Below are 24,022 nucleotides of genomic sequence, written 5' to 3' on the forward strand. Positions count from 1 at the left end.
AAGTCCAGTCCTCCCCCAAAATAGTAACAACCTGCTCTGGATGGCAATCAAGTCGCAAATCTATTTTTGGCTTTAATGTTTGAAAGTCCAAATGTGAAATGCCATGGAACTGAACCTTAAATGGCTTAAGTGAAGTCATCTGATATGAAAGGACAGAATACAAGTATTTGGGGTACTCTAAAACACCTGTTTCTTTGTTCCGAAAGAAATAATGTTTCAGGCCTAGCAAGTGAATTTATAGCTAACTTGGACACACATAAAACCAAAATGAATCTCAGAACTGAAACAACAAGGGAGGAGGAGTGGCACAATATAATCTTAATTGTAGTCTCTTACATCACTCTACATTTCCTATTTTCTTAGTGTTTATGGTTTTTATTATGAATATCTTCGTTGTCTTACCTGTCTCTGAGTGTGTTGGGGCCTAGATAAGGGTACAGGTTTTCCTTAAGCTTTCCTTTGATGAGATGGTCCAGGGTCTCATGTAGGAAAGGTTGATGTTGAGTATACACATTTTCTACTCCCTAAGACAGGGAAAGATGGTTCTTATATCATTTTTGGGAAATGTGTAATATAAGAGTTAATGATACTCATCAGAAAAGGACATGCATTCAATAGGTTTTTCATGGGATAGATTCAAATAGGAATTTTAGAAGAATGCTATGGTTAAATCATTAAAAAATTTCTTTTCATCAATCAGAAATGTTCCAATCTCATAAAAATACTGTAATTTAAACCTAGCTATTAAAGAAGAATTTAAAAAATGGAATGACTTAAATCCTTTATCATCTCTTCAGTGATTCTCATCCTTTTGTGAAAATGTTACATGACAGGTAGAGCAAATAAAAGGAAAACACATGTAGGAAAGGAATCTAGAAACACTCAGGAAAATGGAAACATTTCAGGAAATCTAAGAAAGGCTTGCAGATTAAAACTAATTTGTTACCATCTTAAGAAAATGGTTTAGTATTTTTAAAAGATCTACAATTGTTTCCTTTATCTTTAACTTCCTTCAAAGAAAAAATACCAAACAAACCTTGAATTATAAACAAATGGAGTAAAATGGCCATGACTAACAGAACTGTCTGTCTTTTTACTCTTGGGTATTTCCTAGAAATATTTCGTTATTCCCTATTTGGCTGTTTGGTCCAATGCTGATGCTGCTCCAATATAGAAAGTATTTGAAGAAAAGGCTTTCAGGAGGATGTCTGCTTTAATTTCATTAAATTGACACAGTACTAAGTCAGCAACAATTCTGAAGTTGCTTTGAAGATTGTATTTATTCGCTCTCAGCTGTAGGGGCTTCAATGGTTTCTCCTTTAGGAAAGCCCAGAGGACATGCCATACCTTCAATCCTTTGAGGAACTGTTTGGTAATAGCCACAGCGTCTTTGGGGCTGAAGAGGTCACTTCCTCTGACCCGTTTACCGCCATATTCAACTATTGCAGACACAAGCTATAAGGAGAAAAAAGAGAAACTATCTCTTACTGCTTGGGGATAAGGAGACCCATTTCATAAGAAAATACCTTTATTAAGGAAATGAGGACATGAGAGGACAGAATTATACATTTTTGTTAAGTAAAACGCTATAATTCTCCTCTGTCAGAGCTAAGAATGTTACTACCTATTTGGTGGGATTAACATACAGATTTGGTTACCTTTCGATACTTCTCTGAAACGCCTTTATTCCTGAGGTCCATCATTAGTCCTGGCAGGCTGTTGCTGCTGTGTCGCTCATAATGTAGAGCATAAAGCATCACTAGGCGGGCAGCGTCAAACTCTGTCACTTTGGGGTTCTGCAGAAGCCTCTTTACATTCTGAAAAAAGAGAGAGCTGACATTTATCTCCCCTTCACTTGAGTCAGGTGTAATATCTTAGATCTAATAACTATTGAATGGCAGTGATGCATCTGAGTTTATGACTAAGATTACCACTATGGCAATGTACAGGTCTAGGTTCGGCCATTGTTTCAACTACAGAAAATTAAATGCCTTTGCCTAAGATATGAAGCAAATAAGAAAAAAATTCCCACTGTAATTGCTTTAGGACAATAGTGAATTGAACAATGAATGGTTCTTCCTTTCTTTCCTTTGATGAGTTGGTCTGTGGTCTCAGGTAGGAAGGGTTGCAGTTTCCTTGCTGAAACAAGGAACACACATTACTTGTACCGTTTCAGTCAATACAGCTCACAAAGGAACTGACCCGGTGACTTGAACAAGTATGGCCTAGTGTTAGTGATTGACCAGTGACATGGAGATGAGTAGGGGGACTGGGCTTAATCTCCAAGAAGCATCAGATGAACGCTATGTCTCAACATGGCTTTCAGATATACAAGTATGTAGAGCACGGGATCTTTAAACGGAACACTTAAGATTTTAAGAGGGCAGGTATTGACAGCAAAGGGAGCTCGACAAAGTCATTTAGGTTTTGCTGATGCTCACATTAAGGGACTTCCCTATAGTATCTATTTATATTTATTATGCAGCAGAATAAGTTAATCCAGGCCGATAAATACTTTGTGATCTCCCTCTAAGCATGAGGCACTATGCCAGGCACTGGAGGGGATACAGAGATGAGCTAGACCCAGTTTCTGTCCTCAGTGAGTTCAGACAAGGAGGTGGAGGGGAATGAAACACTTATAGCCTATTCTGCTACGGAGCATTTTCTTGAAAGCACCTTAACTCTATGAGATCATTAAAATATGGGAATAGTGTCAGTTTAACACAGAAGGCATATTGCTTTATGGGTAGTTTTTTGAGTGTTTTAATATTAAGAAGGGAATAGGGACAAGTTTCCTCTTTAAAGACACTATGTTAAGAAAAGGATGTAAATCCTACACAAGTGTTTTCTGCAAGAAGTAGCTGGTTTGTAGCTTTAAGACTGCTGTACATTCCACTGTATTAAGCTATCTGGGGAAAGGGCAAGCGCAAATGAAAAGGATGCAAAGATATTTCTCTGAGTTAAAAAGCAAACAAAACAACAGCCCCAAACTGACAGATATCCTCATATTATATTTTTAATTTTGGTTAAACTAGTTTGTATGAGAAACAAAAGTTTTTGTAACCTTACATCGTGAAGACTAAATCATGAACCCCAGGAATAAGGAAAGCTACAAAGGATGGGCTGAGTGTATTTATAGGTGCAAATGCCTGTGGAGATTTAATTGTGCTAATATTTTTATTAGGATTGTTATTGTTTTTATTAGGGCTTTGATTACAAAGTTATATAGATTTTTTTAGTTATGCAGATTTTAAGTGACCTGCTTATAACTCTATTTTCCCAGAACACTTGGTTATTTTTATTTTTTTAAGTTTATTTTTGAGAGAGAGAGAGAGAGAACGTGTGAGTAGGGGAGGGACAGAGTGAGAGGAGAGAGGGAATCCGAAGCAGGTTCTGTGCTAGCAGTGCAGAGCCTGATGTGGGGCTTGATCCCGTGAACTGTGAGATCATGATCTGAACCAAAATCAAGTGTTGGACACTTAACTGACTGAGCCGCTCAGGTGCCCCAACTGGTTTATTTTTAGTACATGATTTTGCACAGTGGGAGGTTTTTCTGTTATAATACAGAAACATATATACAAAGCAAAACAAGAAACAGAAACTGAGAATCAGCGCAATGGGGGGGGGAAGGGGACACAAAGTGACGAAAAGTACATCTGCTTGCTGAGAAATCAAGAAAGACTTCATGAAGGAGGTGACATTTGCCAAAGGCCTTAAACAATCAGTGAGTGTTGGAATTAGTCTGAGAGACTAAAAGAGGAGATGCTCTTAATGGGAATAAGGAAATCAGAGAAAGAAATGGGTTGGGTTGAAAATCTGGCAAAAGCCTTGATGGGCACTGGGTTCTGAGGACACAGCAACATCCAAATGGAACTTTACAACTTATGAGATGCTTTCACATACCTTATCTTTTTAATACTTCACAACAACCAGGTCTAATGTTTAAGAACTCTTCTGTTCACACCAAAGAGGGACTGTGATGACACGGGGGATCTCCCAGGTGTCTCCCAAGTAGAATGTTCTCTGGGGAGGATCCCTATTGTTGCTTTTCTGTGTGAAGATTTCACTAGCATCATCTTCAAGGGATCAAAAGGGAAGAAATTTCTCTTCTGTAGACTTAAACCCTGCAGCCATAAGAATTTCCTTGCTTTTTTTTTTTTTCTTTTGTGGTACCCTTTCCAGAGCTGTCACAGAATACAGACTACTTAGAGTATCTGTTCAAATTTGCCACTAGTTTCTACCATACTACGAAGACATTTCAGAGTACCAATTACCATCAAGTAAGAATAGCCAATTTCATATGTATCTCAATCAACTTAGCATAAGCTTAAAACATCCATCTGCGATCTCTGTTGTCACATTTCTCATAGGCCAATGTTTCACTCTGTGCCCTTGCAGTCACTGTCTTTTTACCTTAAATCTTCTTAATTTATATACCCTTCAGCAAATCTGAGATACTCAAGTAACTATAAAACCACAGAACTGGTATGGAACAGAGACTGCAGCAATCAGCCTGTACCCTTCCCACTTGCTCCCTTTCTAATTACTTTCACTTGCATCCTGACTCTTGGCTCTTTCCCATTAAAGAATCCACTTCTCTTCCCTGAGATCTGGTGCTGGCATTTAGAGTTCCTGGCTTGACTCTTAGTTCTCCCTTGAGGACATGGGCCAGAATCTGATGCAGGATGACTTGAGTAGACTTTGTTTACTTTTGAGCCCTTAGGATGCAACCCATGACTCAGGTCAGTGGTCCAGCTAGACTTATCTATTTCCTCATGAGAAGAAACCTGTAGGTACAAGCTCTTTCCTCTCTTTCAGCTGTGTAAGTCCTTGAAGAAGCAGGCCCTTTTTGTCTGCCTGGATCCAAGGTCACCCTTTGACTTAATTTTGAACTATTTCACTCATGGCTACTTGACTCATCAACTTGACTGACAGTGGCATACACTATACTGAGATTCCAGGGTACTAACCAGAGAAGAGGAGAAAACATTCTGAGAGACTTCTAATTACATAGAAGGTTATCTGCTACATGGTGGTATTTATATGTTGGAAATACGAGTGAATTACATAATGAACTTCTGGTTTCTCTTTTCTTATTAAATTTTCCATAAGTCTTGAGACTTTCAAGAGAGAAAAGTATACATCACATAATAACAATGGCCGAGTAACAAGAGAAACAGAAAACTATTGTCCCCTTAAGAAGACAGGATTCAAACATAAAATTCACTGAATTCTAACATTCATACAGGCTTAATGAAGGAATAGGAAAAGAAAAGCAAAAGCACTATCTCTGAAGGTCAAGTTTCAAAAAGTAGCTAATGTTCACTCAAAAAAATCAATTAAAAAACAATTCTTCTTTTCTGATATTTAAAGATCCTTCCCATTGTTTGGGGCTACTTTTCCATTTTCTTCCACCAAAACTAGGATGACATAACACAACGAGAAAAGTTTTTTATAATGACATAGCTACATGTTAAACCACTGTACAAATCACAGGTGAAGTCAACAACTAAAAATAGTCCTTAATTTCTGCTTCAATTTAACCAAAAGAGTAAGAACTCTACCTTGTTATCTCTCTTTTCATCTTAAATCTACTCAATTTCTATACTTTTCAGCAAATCTGAGATACTCAAGTAACTATAAAATTACAAAACTGTAGTAAAATTGTCAATGAATACCATTATAAGCCAGCAGATTAGAATGGCAAGATGAAATTGGCAGAAGCCTTCAACATGCTGATATGATTAAAAAAAAAAAAAAAAAAAGAGTCTAATCTGTTTGAGAGAACAGTGTTGTGGGACTATAAAGAACTTATCCAGGAAAAATGATAGAAAGTAGGCAGGACCCAATTCCAGTGATTGGTAATACATCTGAGTCAGTATTCTTTTTCTTAATATCTAGTCAATATAAAAATTAGCTTTTGCTGTTCCACACTGTTTCTGAAACACTGGCTAAATGTTGGTTTAGACAGAAAAAGATCATTTTTATTCTTAATTGGTGAAAGTAAAATTGTCACCTCAAGGTGTCCCAAACAATTTTGTTATGATTTTAATGAGAAGCAGAAAAACCCTTCTGCAATCAAGGAGAGATCTGAGGTGATGAGTAGACTAGAAAACATGTCCTGGATACCACAAAGAAAATAGAATGTGTCATCAGATAATAATACTGATAATCATGACAGTTACTACTTACTAAATGTTGTAAGTACCAGGTACAATATTAAGTGCTTTATATGTACTAGCTCACTGAACCCTCAGAAAAATCTTTAAGGTAAGCACTATGATTTTTTCCTCAGTTTACAGGCAAAGACTAAGCCTTAGAGTGGTTATCATTTTCAAACCCAAGCCATCAAAGTCCTAAGCTCTTAGCCACTACTCTATACTGCTTCAAACAGAACTGTCCTCTTCATATTTCTAACAAGCATTTATCGAGTCTTTATACCAGTAATAGGATGATTTGAGATCTCTTACCCAAGGTTAGGAAAGAAGGATATAAAATAGTTCCTCCTTTTTAAAAAAATTTTTTAATGTTTATTTATTATGGAGAGATAGAGAGACACAGAGCACAAGCAGGGGAGGGGTAGAGAGAGGGGAAGACATAGAATTCGAAGTAGGTACCAGGCTCTGAGCTGTCAGCACAGAGCCCGACGTGGGTTGGGCTCTGCAAGAGCATGACCCAAGCCGAAGTTGGTCGCCCAACCAATTGAGCCATCCAGGTGCCCTGACTAGTTCCTCCTTCTAAATGAAAGCTATGATATGAGACATGGAGTTGGGGGACTGCTTACTTTCTGAAGATGTTTCTCTTCATGGCATGAAAATAAATCTTCCTCACTAATCAAATGAGTCTTTACTGAGGCTATGGATATGTTTCAATGATGTACATTACAGTTTGGTTCCAGTGAAAATTCTTCTAAATCAAATTTTTGGTAGCCTGTAGGATAACTGGTTAGAAGTGGAAGCAATTTATAGATTAATTTTTAGTAATATATGAATTTTTTCCCTTCACTATGATATAGTTACTATTCAATAAAGCAAACCCCATTCTACTCAAAAACCTCAATTCATTGCTTCATGATGTATTATCGTCTAAGGTCAAGCCAAGGAATGCTATAACCCATCTCGGGGTCAGGCCCCTGGCATCTACTCATTACCAAACAAAAGCTCCCTTCATAGACTATTTAAATCATGTTGCCAAAGAAATCTTTTATGGTGGAGGAGTCCAAATCAATTGCTCACTGTAAAACCCTAACAACATGGGCAAGAAAACCTTCAAAGGATAACTTTCTAAGATATAAAGTGGACCACAAATGGAATTCATATTTTAAAGTATCTATTTTTATCTCTTAAAGTGAACAAGAAATAAGATTTCAGGCAAGGAATTACAGTAACCTTGTCCAACTGCTTTCCATATAGTAGAGAGATACAAATAAAGATACTAAAACTGGCTAGTGATTAAGTTTGGTTCTATTGTTTCAAAGAGAAAAAATGATAAAGAAACAGAAGGAAATTTATTTATTAAATTTTTTTTTTATTTGAGAGAGAGCATGCATGAGTGGGGGGAGGGGCAGAGGGGAGAGGGGGGAGAGAGAGAGAGAAAGAGAGAGAAAGAGAGAAAGAGAGAGAGAGAGAGAGAGAGAGAATGTTAAGCAGGCTCCATGCTCAGCATGGAATCCAACACTGGGCTCAATCCCATCCCTAGCTGAAGTCAAGATCATGAAGTCAAGATCATGACCTGAGCTGAAGTCAAGAGTTGGACACTCAACCAATTGAGCTACTCAGGTGCCCCAAGAAACAGAAGGAAATTTAAATTTAATTAAAGGACAAAATTTTGTTTTTATTTAATGAGAGAAGAAAATTCATTTTATTGAGAAAAATAAAAAGTTTTCATAGGAATACTTCTATTAGACCCACAAAACAACTGTGAAGTATTATTAGTAGTATTGCTTAAAGTAGTTGGTCAAGTTAAATAGATTGTGATACATCTTTATGAAGGAATACTGTTTAGTGATTAAAAAGAGAATGAGGGGCGCCTGGGTGGCTCAGTCGGTTGGGCGGCCGACTTCGGCTCAGGTCATGATCTCACGGTCCGTGGGTTCGAGCCCCGCATCGGGCTCTGTGCTGACAGCTCAGAGCCTGGAACCTGTTTCCGATTCTGTGTCTCCCTCTCTCTGACCCTCCCCCGTTCATGCTCTGTCTCTCTCTGTCTCAAAAATAAATAAACGTTAAAAAAAATTTTTTTTTTAATAAATAAATAAAAAGAGAATGAGTCTCCGAGATACGTGGTTAAGTGAAAAAGTAAAATGCAAAACTATGTGTACAGTATGATATCATTTGAATTTAACAAAGAGAGAGATACACTCACTCATGCAGACTTGCATCCACAGAACAACTGTAAGGGTGTATGTGAGGCTGGTAACTGACTCAGTTTTTACTACACTCCTTTTGGTGAACCAAGTACTTATATTATCTATTTAAGAATTAGAATTTAATACAATTTAAAAAATAATAAAGCCAGCCTAAAAGTTCTTTGAAAAGATTTAAGGGATAAAATTCAAAGTGATGACAGAAGTACTTTCCATAAATATAAAGCAAATAGCATCATTATGATTTTCAAAATGATGGTGTTTTCAGAGGAAATCTTAATAAACACTAAAAAGTAACAACTATAAATCCCAGTAAAGACTTCGCTATAACTAAAGCAACCACAGGTGGATGGATTTCTTTGTTCTGGCTGTACCATATGTTTAAAACATGCTTATAGAAGAAGAAACAACATTTACAAAGCACCTATCATATGTGAAGGATTTTGCATATCTCACTGAATCCTGGTACAAATCTAAAAGTTTCAAATTTTTATCCCTGAGGCTTGGGAAAAATAAGTAATTTCCTCAAAAAAAAACCTCTGGTATGTAGAGACAGAATAAAAGCCAGGATGGTCTGGCTCCAAAGCCTGTGTTGTTTCCATTATACCACACTGGCTTTATTTTATAAAGGTGAATTGTAGCCGGGAAAGAGAGAGACTAAGTTATAGAATACAGGGCCCTATAAATAAGGAAATGTACTTCTTATGGGAGTGCCTTAGAAATGGCCATCTCCCTAAGGACTCTCATTCCCAAGTGACTTATTGCCAGTGACACCACATTGTCATTTCTCAGGAGCCTTGGAATTATTGGATTAGTTCTGTCTTGTTATCCTTATATCCAATCTGTCGCTAAATTGTTGTTTTGTCCCTTTGAATTGTCTCTCAGATTTGCCCTTACTGTACATTTTTAGTACTATCACTATGAGTCTACCAGCCTAACTTCAGTTGTTGTTTTTTTTTTTTTTTTTTTACCTCCAAAGCATCCTTACTAGATTAAATTTCCTAAAATACTGCTTTCATCATATCGACTTTCTACAAATGACCCCACAATGGATGTCTTTGCTTATCTCAGCAAGTGCAAATTCCTCTTACAGGCTTCTTCATAAACTGGTTCCTGTGTACCAATCCAATTTTATCTCCTATTTCTCTTCCACACCCACTCTCACACTGCTTATTACTTTTTTGCATACTTCTGCATCTTTGCTTTTCTGTTAACCCTGAATGAAATCCTCCTCCAGATTCTGTTCATTCTTGATGGTCCATCTTAATATCATCTTCTCTAAGGAACTGTTCTCAATAACCTCAATCTTATTATAGTCAGCATCACAATTTTGACTTAATTAAATATTACCTTAAAACACTAAGTGTTTCTTGTGTTTTAGTTTTGTCCCTTCAACAATGCTGCAAATTTCTTTAGGCCAGGGTCTGATTATGTCCCTTTTCTTCTAAAATCCTCTGGCAACTCTCAACATTTTAAGATTAAAGCCCCATCTCCTTTCAGTGGCCATAATTGGGCCCCAGTCTTTCTGGCTTATCTAAGACCACTCATCTTGTACCTTGCACTAGCTACATTGAATTATTCTCTGTTCCCTTAACCCACCCCCCCTCGCCCCCCGCCATCTCCATGCCTGCATTATCTCTGCTAAGAATTTCCCCTCTTGTCTCTGGTTGGTACACTTCTACTCTGTTTGGTGCACTCCTACTTATTTGTCCAGACCCAATCTAATGTCATCTTCTTTAAGAAGCCTCATCCTTAGGGAAAACAGTTGTCCTTCCTCTGTATTTCCATATCCTTTTGTAAATACCTCTAGTATAACAGCACTTATCATATGGTAATTCCTGGTTTAAATTTCTTTCTCCCCTACTATCATGTGAGCTCTTTGAGGAAAAGTATGGTATCTTTTTCCTCTTCGTACCTCTGGATCCTTATAGCACTATGTACACGCAGCAGGCATTCACATGTTTATAGACTGAAGAGCAAGTGTTCAATAATAAAAAACTTAGATAATACTTTTTAATATATATTGCATCTTTAAATCTTCCTTACAACATTGTGAGATAAATATCATTTACAGATGAGGAAACTGGCTCAGAAAATAAGCCAACGGCTCCAGGTCACAAAGCCAGTAAGTGGCAAATGGCCAAAATCCAGATCTTCTGATTTTGGTCTAGAATTCTTTCTAGTAGCCTAGGATGCCCTCCTAAATACTCATTAACTGCCTGAACCCTCTGCTACTGCACATTATTCTTCTCCTATGGCTCTTGTATCTAAAATCAAATTAATCTGTGTTCTTGTCTCAACTCCTTGTTAGACAATAAATTCCACGTTAGTGAAGAAGGATTACTTTTGCCTTCGTATCTCTTGTTCTGCCTGGCACAGTGCCTTACACATAGTAGGTGCTCATCAAATTGGACTGAACAGATACCTGGAGAGCACTAGAATGGTCATTCTGACAGGCCAGTTCCTGCTCAACTTCTGAAACCTCCAGCAGATTCCGCTCACTGACCAACCGAGACAGCTCTCCAACCACTGTCACATGCTTTGATACCGTCCCAGACATCTTCTTAAACTGTGGGTAATTCTCAACAAAGGCCTGCCATGGGAAAGACATCAATTGGGGGTTCTGTTATTTGACTGAGGATAGACATGTATGAAGAAGGGAAAAAATAAGCAGGAATTGTTCTGCCCAGACTAAGGCATCTACCAATCACATGGTATTTTGTTTATGCTTAAGAAGATAAGAACTGGTATATGTCAATACACTGACTCTTTAAATAGTCCAAATGTGACTGAAGAATGGAAAAAAGTACATGGCTTGTTATGAAGTTTTCACTATACTGTTTCCTAAAGAGAAATAGTACAGAAAATTATTTCAAACCAAACAAATGAATGTAGGCAGAAATCAGACTGAGAATATTCTAGAAATATTGCTTACATGAATAGTTCCAAAGTCTTGCATGTTAGTCATCCATGAACATGTTCAATTTACCTTCATGTCTGCTATTGATTCTAGTTTTTGCTGTTCTTTTGGTTTCTTCTTCTGAAAGTCTTCCATGAGATTCTTTATATTGCTACCAATCTCAGCAAAGTTCAGGTACATATTCTGTGAAAAAGGAAGTTGGAAACAGTTCCAGCAATGAGTCTGACTTCCAGATCATTTAAAAGAAGTGAGAAATGGAAACCAATTTGACAATAAATTTCATATATTGGAAAAAATAAATAAATAATAAAAGAAGTGAGAAAGAATCCCAAAGACAGAATTGAAAGGCAAGAAAATTCCATTATAATGACCAAATCTGGACACTGGCCAGGACACGGGTGATGAATGCCATTACTATTCTCACAAAGGGCTACAGAAGGGAAGGAAGTAAATAAATCGGGTTCTAATTCTGAGAGTATAAAACTAAATATGTGATTTCTATGGGAAAAAAACTGTTAAAGGGTCAGAATCCAAATCTTCTGAGATGCAATTTATCTACAGGATGCCTCAACAACCTTCCCCATGAAATCCCATACCTGTTTTCATTCAAACAAGTCAACACCGGCCTTCTTACATAAAAATAATGAAAAACAATGAAAAAAAATTTTAACCTACATTAGTCAACACCAGCCTTCTTACATAAAAATAATGAAAAACAATGAAAAAAAATTTTAACCTACATTAGCATAGAATTCATCGTTTTCAGCAGATAGGACCACCTCTCTTAAGTCTTTACTGATCCCCGGCACTCTGGAAAGATCAATCCGATTGTTGTTTATGCCCAGTAGTTCATGGACCATGGCCTGATATGTCCACTACATGAAGAAGTAGGACAGAAAAATTGGTAACTGGTAAAACATGGAAATAGCAAATGTTCAGGAAAACAAATAAAAACTGGTAACATTCTTAGCAACTAGTCTTCTTTACACAGAGGCTCTTTATTTAGTTCAAGTTTTATTAATACTTTGTGTTATACTAAGCATTAAGACTTACTGTAGTTGGTTAAACTAAAAGTCAAAATACTTTTATTAGAGTTTACACTTTTGGAAGAGGGGCAGCGAGATTAATATTCCTGATAGAAAGAAAACAAATTAGATCTATCATTAGCTCTACTTTTTGCCTGTGAATTAAGAGTATATTTTTGGCTTCACAGATAGGGCTATATTGGTACTGCAGTTACAAGCTGTACCATTTCCTGTATGCTTCTGTGGTTTTCTGCAGCATGAGAAGTGTGTTCTTGCAGATCTGAGTGGTGCTATATTTATCCTGGGAACACTAATATTATCAGAAAAAAACCTTGTAAGTTGATCAAAACACACATTTTCAGAAGCTTGCCTCTGTATCCATTTTATTTCCTATTTTTCCTTAACATGAATTGTGAAGAAGGATTGGTTTCCATTCTTACAAAATGTGAACTTATTTGGCAAAAATGGAAAGGAGAAACTCCAAATTTTGCCTTCTCACCATTTATGGAGAATGGGTTACTTTTAGTCCTAGGTCCTTTAGACAAAACTAAGTATTTTCCAGCCAATTACTCTCTAACTCTATAATCTAAATGCTAGAAAGATTTATACATTTCACCTTAAGCAATATAGATTTATTAAGAAAGAACTTAAGAGGTTATAAAAGAAGGTGCTTAATTTCCGAAAATATTTGCCAAATGAATCCTTAAAAAAGCAAGTTTCATTGGGGTATGTAAATTAAGTACAACAAAATGTTTATGCTTCCATAGACAGCATCCTGTGCATGCGTCTACCATTAGCACTTACTCTATAATTAAAATTATCAGTTGGAGCACCTGGGTGGCTCAGTCGGTTAAGTGTCCTGAGCTGTAGGTTAAAGTTGGGCCTATATTGTGAAGGCTCTTAGACGCCAAGTTCAGGAGTCTGTATTTAAGCCAGTAGGCAAATGGGAAGCAATGAAGATTTTTGAGTCAAGAGTAAAAAGATCAGAACTGTGCTTTAGGAAAATAATTTAAGGGACGCCTGGGTGGCTCGGTTGGTTAAGCATCCAATTCTTGATTTCGGCTCAGGTCATGATCTTACTGTTTTGTTGGTTCAAGCCCTGCATTGGACTCCGTGCTGGCAGTGTGAAGCCTGCTTGGGATTCTCTCCCTTCCTCTGCCCCTTCCCCACTTGTGCTCACTAGCGCACGTGCTCTCTCTCTACATATAAATAAGTAAATAAATAAATAAATAAATAAATAAAGTAATTTAACAACACTGTGGAATATATTAGAGTGGGAAGAAATTAAAAGTGGAGAATCAAGCCCCTTCTGTTTCAGCAATCTTGGAGCCTGTGAAGGCCTGCTGGGAACAGGATTCCTAAAATGACAAATATGCCTGGAAGGCTATCAATGCCATTTTTGCTGACCATAAGCAGGGTCTCCAGAACCAGAGGGAGCATACAGCTCTTCTTAAAACTGAAGGTGTTTATGCTCAGAATGAAACTGAATTCTATCTAGGCAAGAGATGTACTTATGTGTACCAAGAAAAGAACAACACAGTGACTCCTGGTGGCGAAACGAAGAAAACCAGAGTAATCTAGGAAAACGTAGCTCCTATTCAAGGAAACAGCAGCATGGTTCATGTCAATTCCAAAGCAACCTACCTGCTAAGGCCATTGGACACAGAATCCATGTGATTCTGTATCCTCAAGGACTTAAACTTACTGAAAAGTAAATAAATAAAAGTGTAGATCTGTTTTCTTATAAAAAAGGAAAATAAGAAATAAGAGTGAGGAATCAAGTAGATGACTATTTCAGTAATCTTATAAAAGATTAAGGGTTTATTACAAGGTGACAGCAGTATGAATGGGAAATTGCAGACAGACACTGGAAAAGTAGAATCTACAGAACCTAGAAGTTGCCTTGATTAGAGGTGAAGGTGGTGGTAGAAAGGGACAGAAAGGATAAAGCAGAAGAAAGAATCGAAGATGACTGTGGTTGATACCAAAATAATAGGAAATACAAGGCAAAAAAAAGAAAAGCTGAAAATAAGGAGGAGAATACATGGATGACATTGTTCATTTCCACATTGGCATTTTGATGAATACCACATGAAATTGTACTTCTATTATGCTAATAAAGGGTTCTGCACCTGGTTTAGCAATGGGGTGATGGCATCATCGCAACGATCTAAAATAAGCAGCAAAGGAGGAACCTCAGTCCGCCGGAATTCAAACAGTTCATATTCTTTAGTTATTACTTGCTGTGGATGAGAGAGAAAGATGATTTGGTCAACCAATTAGTTACAGACAGAGATGATATAAACATAAAATTAATACATAAAATACACATTTAACAACAGTTCTTTGCATCTTCACAGGCTTTCCAGAAAAGGATTCAAAAGCTTGACAACATCTGGTAGCATCCTGTTTAAGAGGTTAGTATTTAAAACTCTATTTTACCAATGGCTTAACTGGATCAAAATAGGTTAAATAGCTTGAAAATTTTTTTTGAGTTAAGCCTAAGAATCTCAGCTCTAATTTGTTGCTTTTGGTTTTTTATTACAAATATCTACCTCTTTGCCAGTAAACCTAACATATCACCTCATTGGTTATAGACAAACTATTCCTATAGTTTCTGAAATATGATAAGGAAATGAATGGTCTTTGGAACTGGGGATAGAAAAAGCCATACCTTAACACATTCTGCAAGTCTCTTTGCTGACTCTGATGAAAGCTGATAACGAATCATGGGACACTTCTTCAGAGATAGAAGGAGAGCCGTCAGTCCTTGAGTTGTTCTGGATAGCTGGGCTGGATCCCAATTTCGACCCTTTTTGTTAAAAATATATTATCAGAGAAAATATTTGAATTTTTTCTTACAAGTCCAATTACTTGCTGAATTAACTCCCACCTGATAAACTTATTTTTTTATCCTTTCATTCCATACCTGGCAGCAACCCAAAATATTGAGGGAAAACAAATGTGGATTCACAGCAATGTAATCCCCATAAAATTCCTGCAAACGAAGCACAAGATCAGTCATTCGTTTCATAAATTCCAACTGATGATAAAGTAACATTTTCATATGTAATATAATACTATGTGATATAATCAAATTTGAGCAAATGCAGGGGGAGCAATGTGGGGGAATAAAATAATTATAAAATAGTAGCAATAAAAATAAATCTTTTAAAAAACAAAAAACAAAGTTGTAGAAGTATAAATATTACATTTCTGGAGACTTCTGTGCACATTTATCAATTAGTAAAATTAAGACACTGCTATAGGATATACAGTGTCACACACAGATGAAAAAGAACTTTGCTGTTCAGTGTATTCTTTTTTTTTTTTTTTAATCCAGTGTATTCTCATGAGGCAAAACATGATTTCAAATAGGTCATTCTTGGGGCGCCTGGGTGGCTGAGTCGGTTGAGTGTCCGACTTTGGCTCACGTCATGATCTCACGGCTCGTGGGTTCGAGACCCGCGTTGGGCTCTGTGCTGGCAGCTTGGAGCCTGGAGCTTGCTTCGGATTCTTTGTCTCCCTCTGTCTCTGCCCCTAACCCACTCGTATCCTGTTTCTCTCTCTCTCAAAGATAAATAGACATTAAAAAAAATTTTTTTTAAATAAAAAAATAAAAATAAAATAGGTCATTCTTTTTCATTCCTTTACCACCTAGCACATCCTTCTGAAAATCCAAAACTCATTTATTTGCTGCCCTATTCTTCGCTTAGGTGATAAATGTATTCAAACATCTGTGATAAATGTATCCAAGAACACTAAAGCGTTTAAGTAAAAGGTAACATGGTATGTTCTAATGCCACGTATTCTATACCATGCAGAATAAATATTTAGAAGTTACCAAGTTTTAACCTAATGACAAAAGTATGCTTTTTACCTCCCAGACAGAGCAAGATAATCACAAACAGAACTTTAACAAACCTCACTCACATCCTTTACTTTCTATTCTTTTCCAATCAGACATAGCCCTGTAGATGAACATTCTTATAATGTGGTTCATAAAACTAGCAGAAGATATATCTGACCCTGTCCCCAACCCTATGAAACCCTCTTTATCCATGCAGTAGGATCCAATTCCAGTGCAATCTCCTTATTTGCACTGATTCCTCTAATTTTGTTTTCCCTCAATTTGATACCTCTTACAAACTTTCTAAATATGAGAATAGTTTGATGCAATGCACATTTATTGTGTCTGATCAACAGCCTCCCTTGAGACAGCACTTTTCTTATTTTAGATGCAAATCTTTAAAAAGGGCCAATAACAAGAGATGTGTTAGAGGACCAATACGTTTACCTGAACCTCAGCCACGACTTCCTGTTCATCAGCTTCAGCTAATGACTTCACATCACTCTTGCTGATCACATTACTGAAATCTGAAACAGACATATGAGTTGTGGCTGATTCAAAGGTGATCACCTCTGCTGCAATTAGACGTAAATGGGCTTGACAGTTAAAGCCTAATGACTAAGTGAAGTTTGGTATACATTGTGGTATATGTCAAAGTCAAACACCTTCAAATTGAAATGAGTAGCACAAATATGTTTAAATCCATAAGTCCATAATAATACTTAAAAAAAAAAAAAAAAAAGACCACTATGTAGGCATTGGAGGATAGCAGGAAGCAAGTCCTTAATATTGAAAATAACAATGGAAAGAAGTGCGTCTTCTTCTCTCAAATACAAACTGTACCACCAGAGAGAAGACGAGGGGAAATTCCTCTTTATGGAAATATTCCAACTAAAAAAATAAGAAATGATAATGATAGAATTAAAACATCATCATTTTTATCAAACACTAATGAATCAATGATGGACCTGGGCACTGAGCACCAACTGCCGCTGATATCACAGTAAGAGATAATCATTGAAAGCACACAACACTGACTATCAAATATTCTTGCCAAAAAGAAATCAAATCTAAACCTAATTAAGCCTCTATATCCAGGTACCAATTTACAAAACTAGAGGATAGAGGAATATTTTAAACTGCAAAGAATTTGTTAAACCACCCCATGGGGATACAATCACCAAGATGCAGGCTGTCAGAAACTTTAACAGAACAATGTAGTTTCTTCAATAATAAATTGCCCGGGGCGGGGTGGGGTGGGAAGAGGGGGGGGGAGAGAGACAGAGAGAGAGAGAGAGAGAGAAAGAGGAAGAGAGAGAACATCTAAAGAAGATTAAAGAAACTGAAACAACATATCAACCAATAGATATGTGTGGATCTTACTATGATCCTAATTCAAATACAAAAACAGTGGGGGAAAAATAAGAGAGTTTGAAATTTGAACAATGAATGAGTATTTGAAAACAGGAATCATTTGTCATTATTGGGAATAATAATGGTATCTTTAAAAATGAGTCCTTATCTTTTAGAGATGCATACTGAAATATTTAGGGATGACATATGTCTTAGATCTCCTTCAAAATACCATTGGTGTGGAAGTAGGTGGCAGCACCATAAACATAAAACAAGACAGGCTGTGGCAAAGCAATGTTTGAAACTGGGGGATGGGTACACTGGAATTTATTATATTATTGTCTACTTCTGTATATAGTTGAAAACTTCCATAATAGAAATAGTTTTTATTAAAATAAAGGAAGGGAGGAGCCTATCATACAAGATGTTTAGTAGACATAAAAATGCAAAAATGAAATTATAAAAAAATGAGATGAGGGGTGGCTGGGTGGCTCCATCAGTTAAGCATCCGACTCTTGGGTTTCGGCTCAGGTCATGATCTCATAGTTTGTGAGTTCAAGCCCTGCATCGGGTTCTGTGCTGACAGCGAGGAGACTGCTTGGGATTCCCTCTCTGCCTCTCTCTGCCCCTCCCTCACTCGTGTTCTTTCTCTCAAAATAAAAAAAGAACGAGGAGACTAGGCAGTAGATTTATTATTGGTTATTAGTCTTAACTGCTGTATCAAAGAACTCTTTAGAGGAAAAGGGAGCCTTTCATCTTGTGACCTACTCAATTTTTAACTGAGAGACAGCACAAGAGTGACTCCATTAGATGTCTACTTAAATTCAGCAATACAGGGAATCTCTCTCATATACATATATATGTCATTGAGTACAAGTTTCTACACTTTCCTAAGTATCTGGCTTATAGTCACTCTAGAAAACATTTAGCAGTTTCTCTTTTTTTAATTTCTTTTTAATTTTTATTTTTAAATTTATTTTTTATTTTACTTATTTATTTATTTTTAGTGTTTATTTATTGTTGAGACAGAGAGAGACACAGCATGAGCAGGGAAGGGGCAGAGAGAGAGGGAGACACAGAATCTGAAGCAGGCTCCAGGCTCTGAGCTGTCAGCACACAGCCTGATGCAGGGCTCAAACCCATGAACCCGTGAGATTGTGACCTGAGCCAAAGTCAGATGCTTAACCGACTGACCTACCCAGGTGCCCCACAAATGTTAATTTTTGGTACCATTATTTATTGTTGCATATTGTTGCATATCGTTACATAGAAAGTATGTATATCTTAGAGTATAATCTAAACCCTAAAAAGCCTTCAAGCAAGCTTTAAAATTTCTCAAATGTCCTACATACTGAGAATTAAGTTTTGTCTTTGTTTTGGAAATGGCACCAGATAAACTATACCTACTAATCCTATAAGGATCAATAATGACATCTAGAGGAGAATGGATGTAACTTCTAAAGCAGAATGTATTACATAAAAAAATAAAAAATCATATAAAATGTATAGTAACTGCAAACCTAATTTATTTCCACGACTGTACCCTCCCCAAACTCCCCCCACAAATTATGCACATAAGAGGTATCTACTGAATAACTTGTTCTTTCAACCATTACATAAAGTAGCAAGAAGTGTTATGTTTTCATCTGGTATGTAAAATAAATCTTTGCTCTTCCAACACACTCAAGTATATCCTCCCTCCAAGTAATTCAGCTTCTGTGCCTCAGTTCATGAAAAGTACAAAATAGGGAATAAATGTACCCTTTCTTCTTCTTCTTCTTCTTCTTCTTCTTCTTCTTTTTTTGCAGAGGTGGGATGTGAAATTTGGCTACTTAACAACTTTTGCCTTGCAAAGAATCTTGAAAGGCAAAGGAAAACTTAAAAAATAATTTTACCTAATCAATGATGAAAAAAGTCATGCTCAGCTTTCTAAAATAGAATGTTAGCCATAAGACTTTTAATACTTTGAAAGGACATTAAAAAAATCAGACTTATATATAACTTATTGATGATATGAAGCACCTAACAGGAAAAAACTATCTAGAATACAGTTACATGATTGAATAGGTGAAATAATATACTTACAAATAAAATATATACTGTATTTTGGTCTCCGGAGCTCTTGAATCAGATAATCCACATTCTCCTAGAAAAGAAAAAATAAATAAACAAATAATATATGAGGAGAACTCATATATTTAAGTAAAAAATTAATAAATATCATCCATTGATTTATTTCAGTATCTAGTGAGAATCTACTGTGTGCTGAGGTCTAGATTAAGTGTTTGTATATTGCAGGGGTGAGGGCTGGCAGTGAAAAAGAGATACATTAAGTATTCAGGAATCAACTATAACATTAACTAGCTGTATTACCTTGGCCAAATTAAGATTTAAAAATATTAAAAACACAGGGATGCCTGGGTAGCTTAGTCGGTTAAGCATCCAACTTCAGCTCAGGTCATGATCTCACAGTTTGTGAGTTTGAACCTTGCATCAGGCTCTCTGCTCTCAGCACAGAGCCCGCTTTGGATCCTCTGTCTCCCTCTCTCTCTGCCCCTCCCCTGCTCGCGTTCTGTCTCCCAAAAATAAATAAAACATTAAAAAAATATTAAAAACACAAATGTGGAACTACAACATAAAATTGATAGTAATTCTGCAAATTTGCCTCAGGCTGCTGGCCTGTAAATTATTCATCCAATCAAAATTCTTAAAAAAAAATTTTTTTAATGTTTATTTTTGAGAGACAGCGACAGAGACAGAGCATGAGCAGGGGAGGGGTAGACAGAGTGAGAGGGAGACACAGAATCTAAAAGCAGGCTCCAGGCTCTGAGCTGTCCGCACAGAGCCCGATGCGGGGCTCAAACCCACAAGCTGAGATCATGACCTGAGCTGAAGTCAGGACGTTCAACTGACTAAGCCACCAGGCGCCCCCTAATCAAAATTCTTATATAGACTATCAAAATGTAGCTAATTCTTTAAAAACCAACATTCAAGAGAAAATATACTTAATTGTATTTACTTTGGCTTTTAACTTATTGGGACCTAAGATTATACAACTGTAATGTTTGTGAAGTATTTGCACACAGTAGGTTAAGACTACTATTTAAAAATAAATATGAAATCTAGAAGTAAACATAAGAATTCCAATTACTTAAGATCATAATGCAGGTTTTTAATCTATTGTCGATAGAAATTTAACTATTAACAAGTTAAATTTCAATATGAATTTAGTCCCCAATCTAGACATGATATAAAATAGTATTGAATGTTTAAAAAATCACACATTTCTTTAAAGAATTAAAAATAACGTAAGCAATGTACATTACTTGTTAAATGGGAAAAAGGTTTTTAAAATTGTCATTTAGATTAAAAAATACATTGAAAGTTAACTTTATAATTTTAAGGATAAATCATTTTTAGTTTGAGCGAGTATATATATATATAGCTGTGAAAGAGGTTTTCTCACGAAAAATCTTAGGAAATGGACTAGATGATCTCTAAGATCCCTCTCAGCACCAAAATTTCAAAAGACCTACAAATGTGAAACAACTAGAAATGACTATAATACAGTATTAAAGCATTCATTCATTCAGGAACTGTTTATTGAGGTCCACTATGTAGCAGGCACTGGAGACATAGCAGTGTGAAAAAACAGACACCACCTCTGTTCTCATGGAGCTTACTGCTGGTAGGTAAGACAGATATTAATCACACAAACCATATGAAACTTAGACTATGACAAGCAATAGGGAGAAGATGGTGCTGTAAGTGCTTGTAAGAGGGGGCTTTGGCTTGGTCAGCAAAACCAGGGAAGACTTTCTGGAAGAAGTGAGTAAGATCCAGGTTGAAAGAAGAGTCTGTTCAAAAGTCCTGTGGCATGACAGAATAAAGTGAACTGAAAGATTAATGTATCTAAGAGCAAAAGGGGGAGTGGTTTGAAATGAGACTGTACAAATGACAGGAACTAGACCATACAGAACCACAATTAAGGAGTTTTGTGTTTAGCATAAAAACAATGAAAAGTCATTCAAGGATTTCAAGTGAGGATGACATGAGCAGATTTGTATTTCAGAAAGTACATAATATACAAGCATGGTAAAACAGCTCATTGGAGTTGGTGAACATGAATATAAAGAAAATATACAGGGGCGCCTGGATGGCTCAGTCAGTGAAGTGTTTGACTTCAGCTCAGGTCATGATCTCACAGTTTGTGAGTTCAAGTCCCGCGTCAGACTCTGTGCTGACAACTCGGAGCCTGGAGCCTCCTTCAGATTCTATGTCTCCCTCTCTCTCTGCCCCTTCCCTGCTCACACTCTGTCTCTCTCTCTGACTCTCTCTCTCTCAAAAATAAATATTGAAAAAAAAAAAAGGGAAATATACAAAATAAGCCTGGAATAGTACAGGATTTTTACAGGAGGACTCAAGCTAGATTTATATGATGATGGATGAAGATGGACAGAAGGCTAAAGAACAAATGGAGAAGTAGGGGAGGGTAACAAATAGAGAACAGGAATGAGCATGTAGAGGGATGATAAAAAGGCCTAGTTGGCCATAGTGGAGGAGCAGAGATTGGACACAGGAGGCTGTATACATAAGGGCAGACCAAACCAGCTAAAGGAGGATTTCAAGGACCGAGCTACTAGATATTGATTTAATCATGGAAGTAAAAGTGAGCCATTATATGTTCCTGTGCATAGAGGCAAATAAAATGATACAGACTCAAGATACTGGTGTAGCGCGCAAGATTAAGTGGCAATGGTGTTCAGTGTAATAGGTATGGAGGTTAATCCAGGAATTAATCCAGGAAGTGATGTGCGTCTCTGGCAGGATAGTGGCTCTGGAAGTGGCTGAGAACCTAAAAGGCATCTTGGAGGAAAAACGGGCTATAAGGAGTGAACTGAGATGTGGAAAGGAGAAAAGTCAAGGTTATAACTCTGATGAAGCCAGTTAAATATGATGCCACAAATGACAATAATACAAATTTATTTTGCCTTCTTAATGCTTTCAGATCATAGTGTTCTGTATTTAGGCAGATGACAGCTCAGTTTATGTAGTACCTTTGTAGGTCGAAGAAAACAAATTGCTTTCAGATGTTTCATGATCTCTCGATTTTGAGAATCAATGCGTTCAAAAAGGTACACTTCTTTCTGAAGAATCTCTGATTGTGTGTATACCATACTCACAATGCCAGTCTGTGAAGAAAAAGAATCAACTAATATTATGCTAGTTAGAAATAATATAAACAAGCAACAATACTTAAGACTTAAAAAATTATTTTTCATTAATACTTAGCTAGATAACTTAAATACTAACATATGTAATAACACTTACTGAGCATCCAAAACATATAGGTAAGGTACCAGGATGAACAACATATTCTCTCTGAACACAATCCATACATTTCCAAAACAAAAAATTTTCCCCATCACCTTAGAGAGTTTTTTAGAAAAATAATTCTGTGACCAACAAATAATAACCTGTCATCTCAGCTTGAGCACTAATAGCTTTATTTTAAAAACACAACGCTGAGTGGAAATAAAAGTCTTCCAAGTGCTCTGTCTCACATATTATTTCTTGCCAGAGACATTTAGAAAAGGATTCCTGACTCCAATAAATTGTTCCGGGTTACAAGAAGAAATCTCTGGTAGTAGATGGTAGAGCCATTTAGACCGAAAACGTACTAGACAAGCTTTATAGCACCTTTCAGTTCCATCCAGAACTGACCCTCGCTTCAAAACCTTTCATAAATACTAAAATCCTACAGCGGAGTGGGAGTAGCTATCGTAAGGGAGGGAGGGTTCCCTCACAAATACTGAGCAAAGCAAACTCACCGTCTCTTTATCCATGAGAAGTACTTTCATACCCGGTCCGCTGTCCTCTATCATTTTGGAAACGTACTGCTTCACAGCAAAAACCACGTTCATGGTAGCGAATTGACAGGTTAGCCCCACAGCCCTTCCCGCCCCCTTTTTTCTGGCTAAATTAACCCCCGGCCTTTTGGCCGGGTCTCGGTGGCTTCCTCCCCGCCGGGCTTCGGCTTCCGGAAGTCCGGGCAACAGCGGTGCTGGGAGTTGTAGTTCCGCTGCGCGGCGCGGGCGACCCAGCCGCCCGGCGGAACGGAAAAATCCCGCTGAGACCCCTGGGCTGCGACGCTCGGTAGTGATTCGCCGCCCCCCACCGCCAGCCTGGAGGTGTGTGAGGCCTGGACTCGGACTTGCCGGCCGTGGTTCCGGGGTGCCCCGGCTGCGGCCGCAAGCCTCTCTTGCTGGCTTGGGGAGAGGGTAGCCCCTCGCGTGGTGGAGGAACTTGGCGTAAGGTTGGCTTGGAGGCAAGAACAACAGAGTGTGGCCGTGGTCGCTGTTTGCCACGAATATTTTCCTGGGGCAGTGAAGGATTAAGGGAAGAGAGATGGTGTAATGCGCCCGGCCGATCGGGAAGGTATTTGCTAAGTAATGGCCGAAGTTCGTCCTCCCCGGCTTCACCGTGTCTTTAACAAGACGAGGACAGTACTC

General features: G+C 37.4%; 1 protein-coding gene across 4 annotated transcripts in view; it reads right to left on the reverse strand.

Moving 5' to 3' along the window:
- VPS45 (vacuolar protein sorting 45 homolog) overlaps window positions 1–23,571 on the reverse strand; it is a 64,573-nt gene extending 41,002 nt beyond the window's left edge. Inside the window, exons 1-13 of one of the 4 annotated variants that reach the window (XM_049616401.1) lie at window positions 23,342–23,569; window positions 22,568–22,702; window positions 19,596–19,656; window positions 16,605–16,684; window positions 15,237–15,305; window positions 14,982–15,119; window positions 14,440–14,550; window positions 12,023–12,157; window positions 11,352–11,465; window positions 10,788–10,955; window positions 1,659–1,817; window positions 1,348–1,455; window positions 403–524 (exon numbers count right to left, since the gene is read on the reverse strand). In XM_049616401.1, the coding sequence (XP_049472358.1) occupies window positions 403–524; window positions 1,348–1,455; window positions 1,659–1,817; window positions 10,788–10,955; window positions 11,352–11,465; window positions 12,023–12,157; window positions 14,440–14,550; window positions 14,982–15,119; window positions 15,237–15,305; window positions 16,605–16,684; window positions 19,596–19,656; window positions 22,568–22,702; window positions 23,342–23,434 (1,493 nt within the window). In that variant the 5' untranslated portion in view covers window positions 23,435–23,569. Of the gene's footprint in view, window positions 1–402; window positions 525–1,347; window positions 1,456–1,658; window positions 1,818–10,787; window positions 10,956–11,351; window positions 11,466–12,022; window positions 12,158–14,439; window positions 14,551–14,981; window positions 15,120–15,236; window positions 15,306–16,604; window positions 16,685–19,595; window positions 19,657–22,567; window positions 22,703–23,341 lie in introns of all 4 variants that reach the window. The other 3 variants (XM_049616398.1, XM_049616399.1, XM_049616400.1) reach the window with 3 other exon arrangements.
- Between the last annotated feature and the right edge of the window lie 451 nt (window positions 23,572–24,022).

This window comes from Panthera uncia (assembly GCF_023721935.1).
Source record: "Panthera uncia isolate 11264 chromosome C1 unlocalized genomic scaffold, Puncia_PCG_1.0 HiC_scaffold_4, whole genome shotgun sequence".
Lineage (NCBI taxonomy): Eukaryota > Metazoa > Chordata > Mammalia > Carnivora > Felidae > Panthera > Panthera uncia.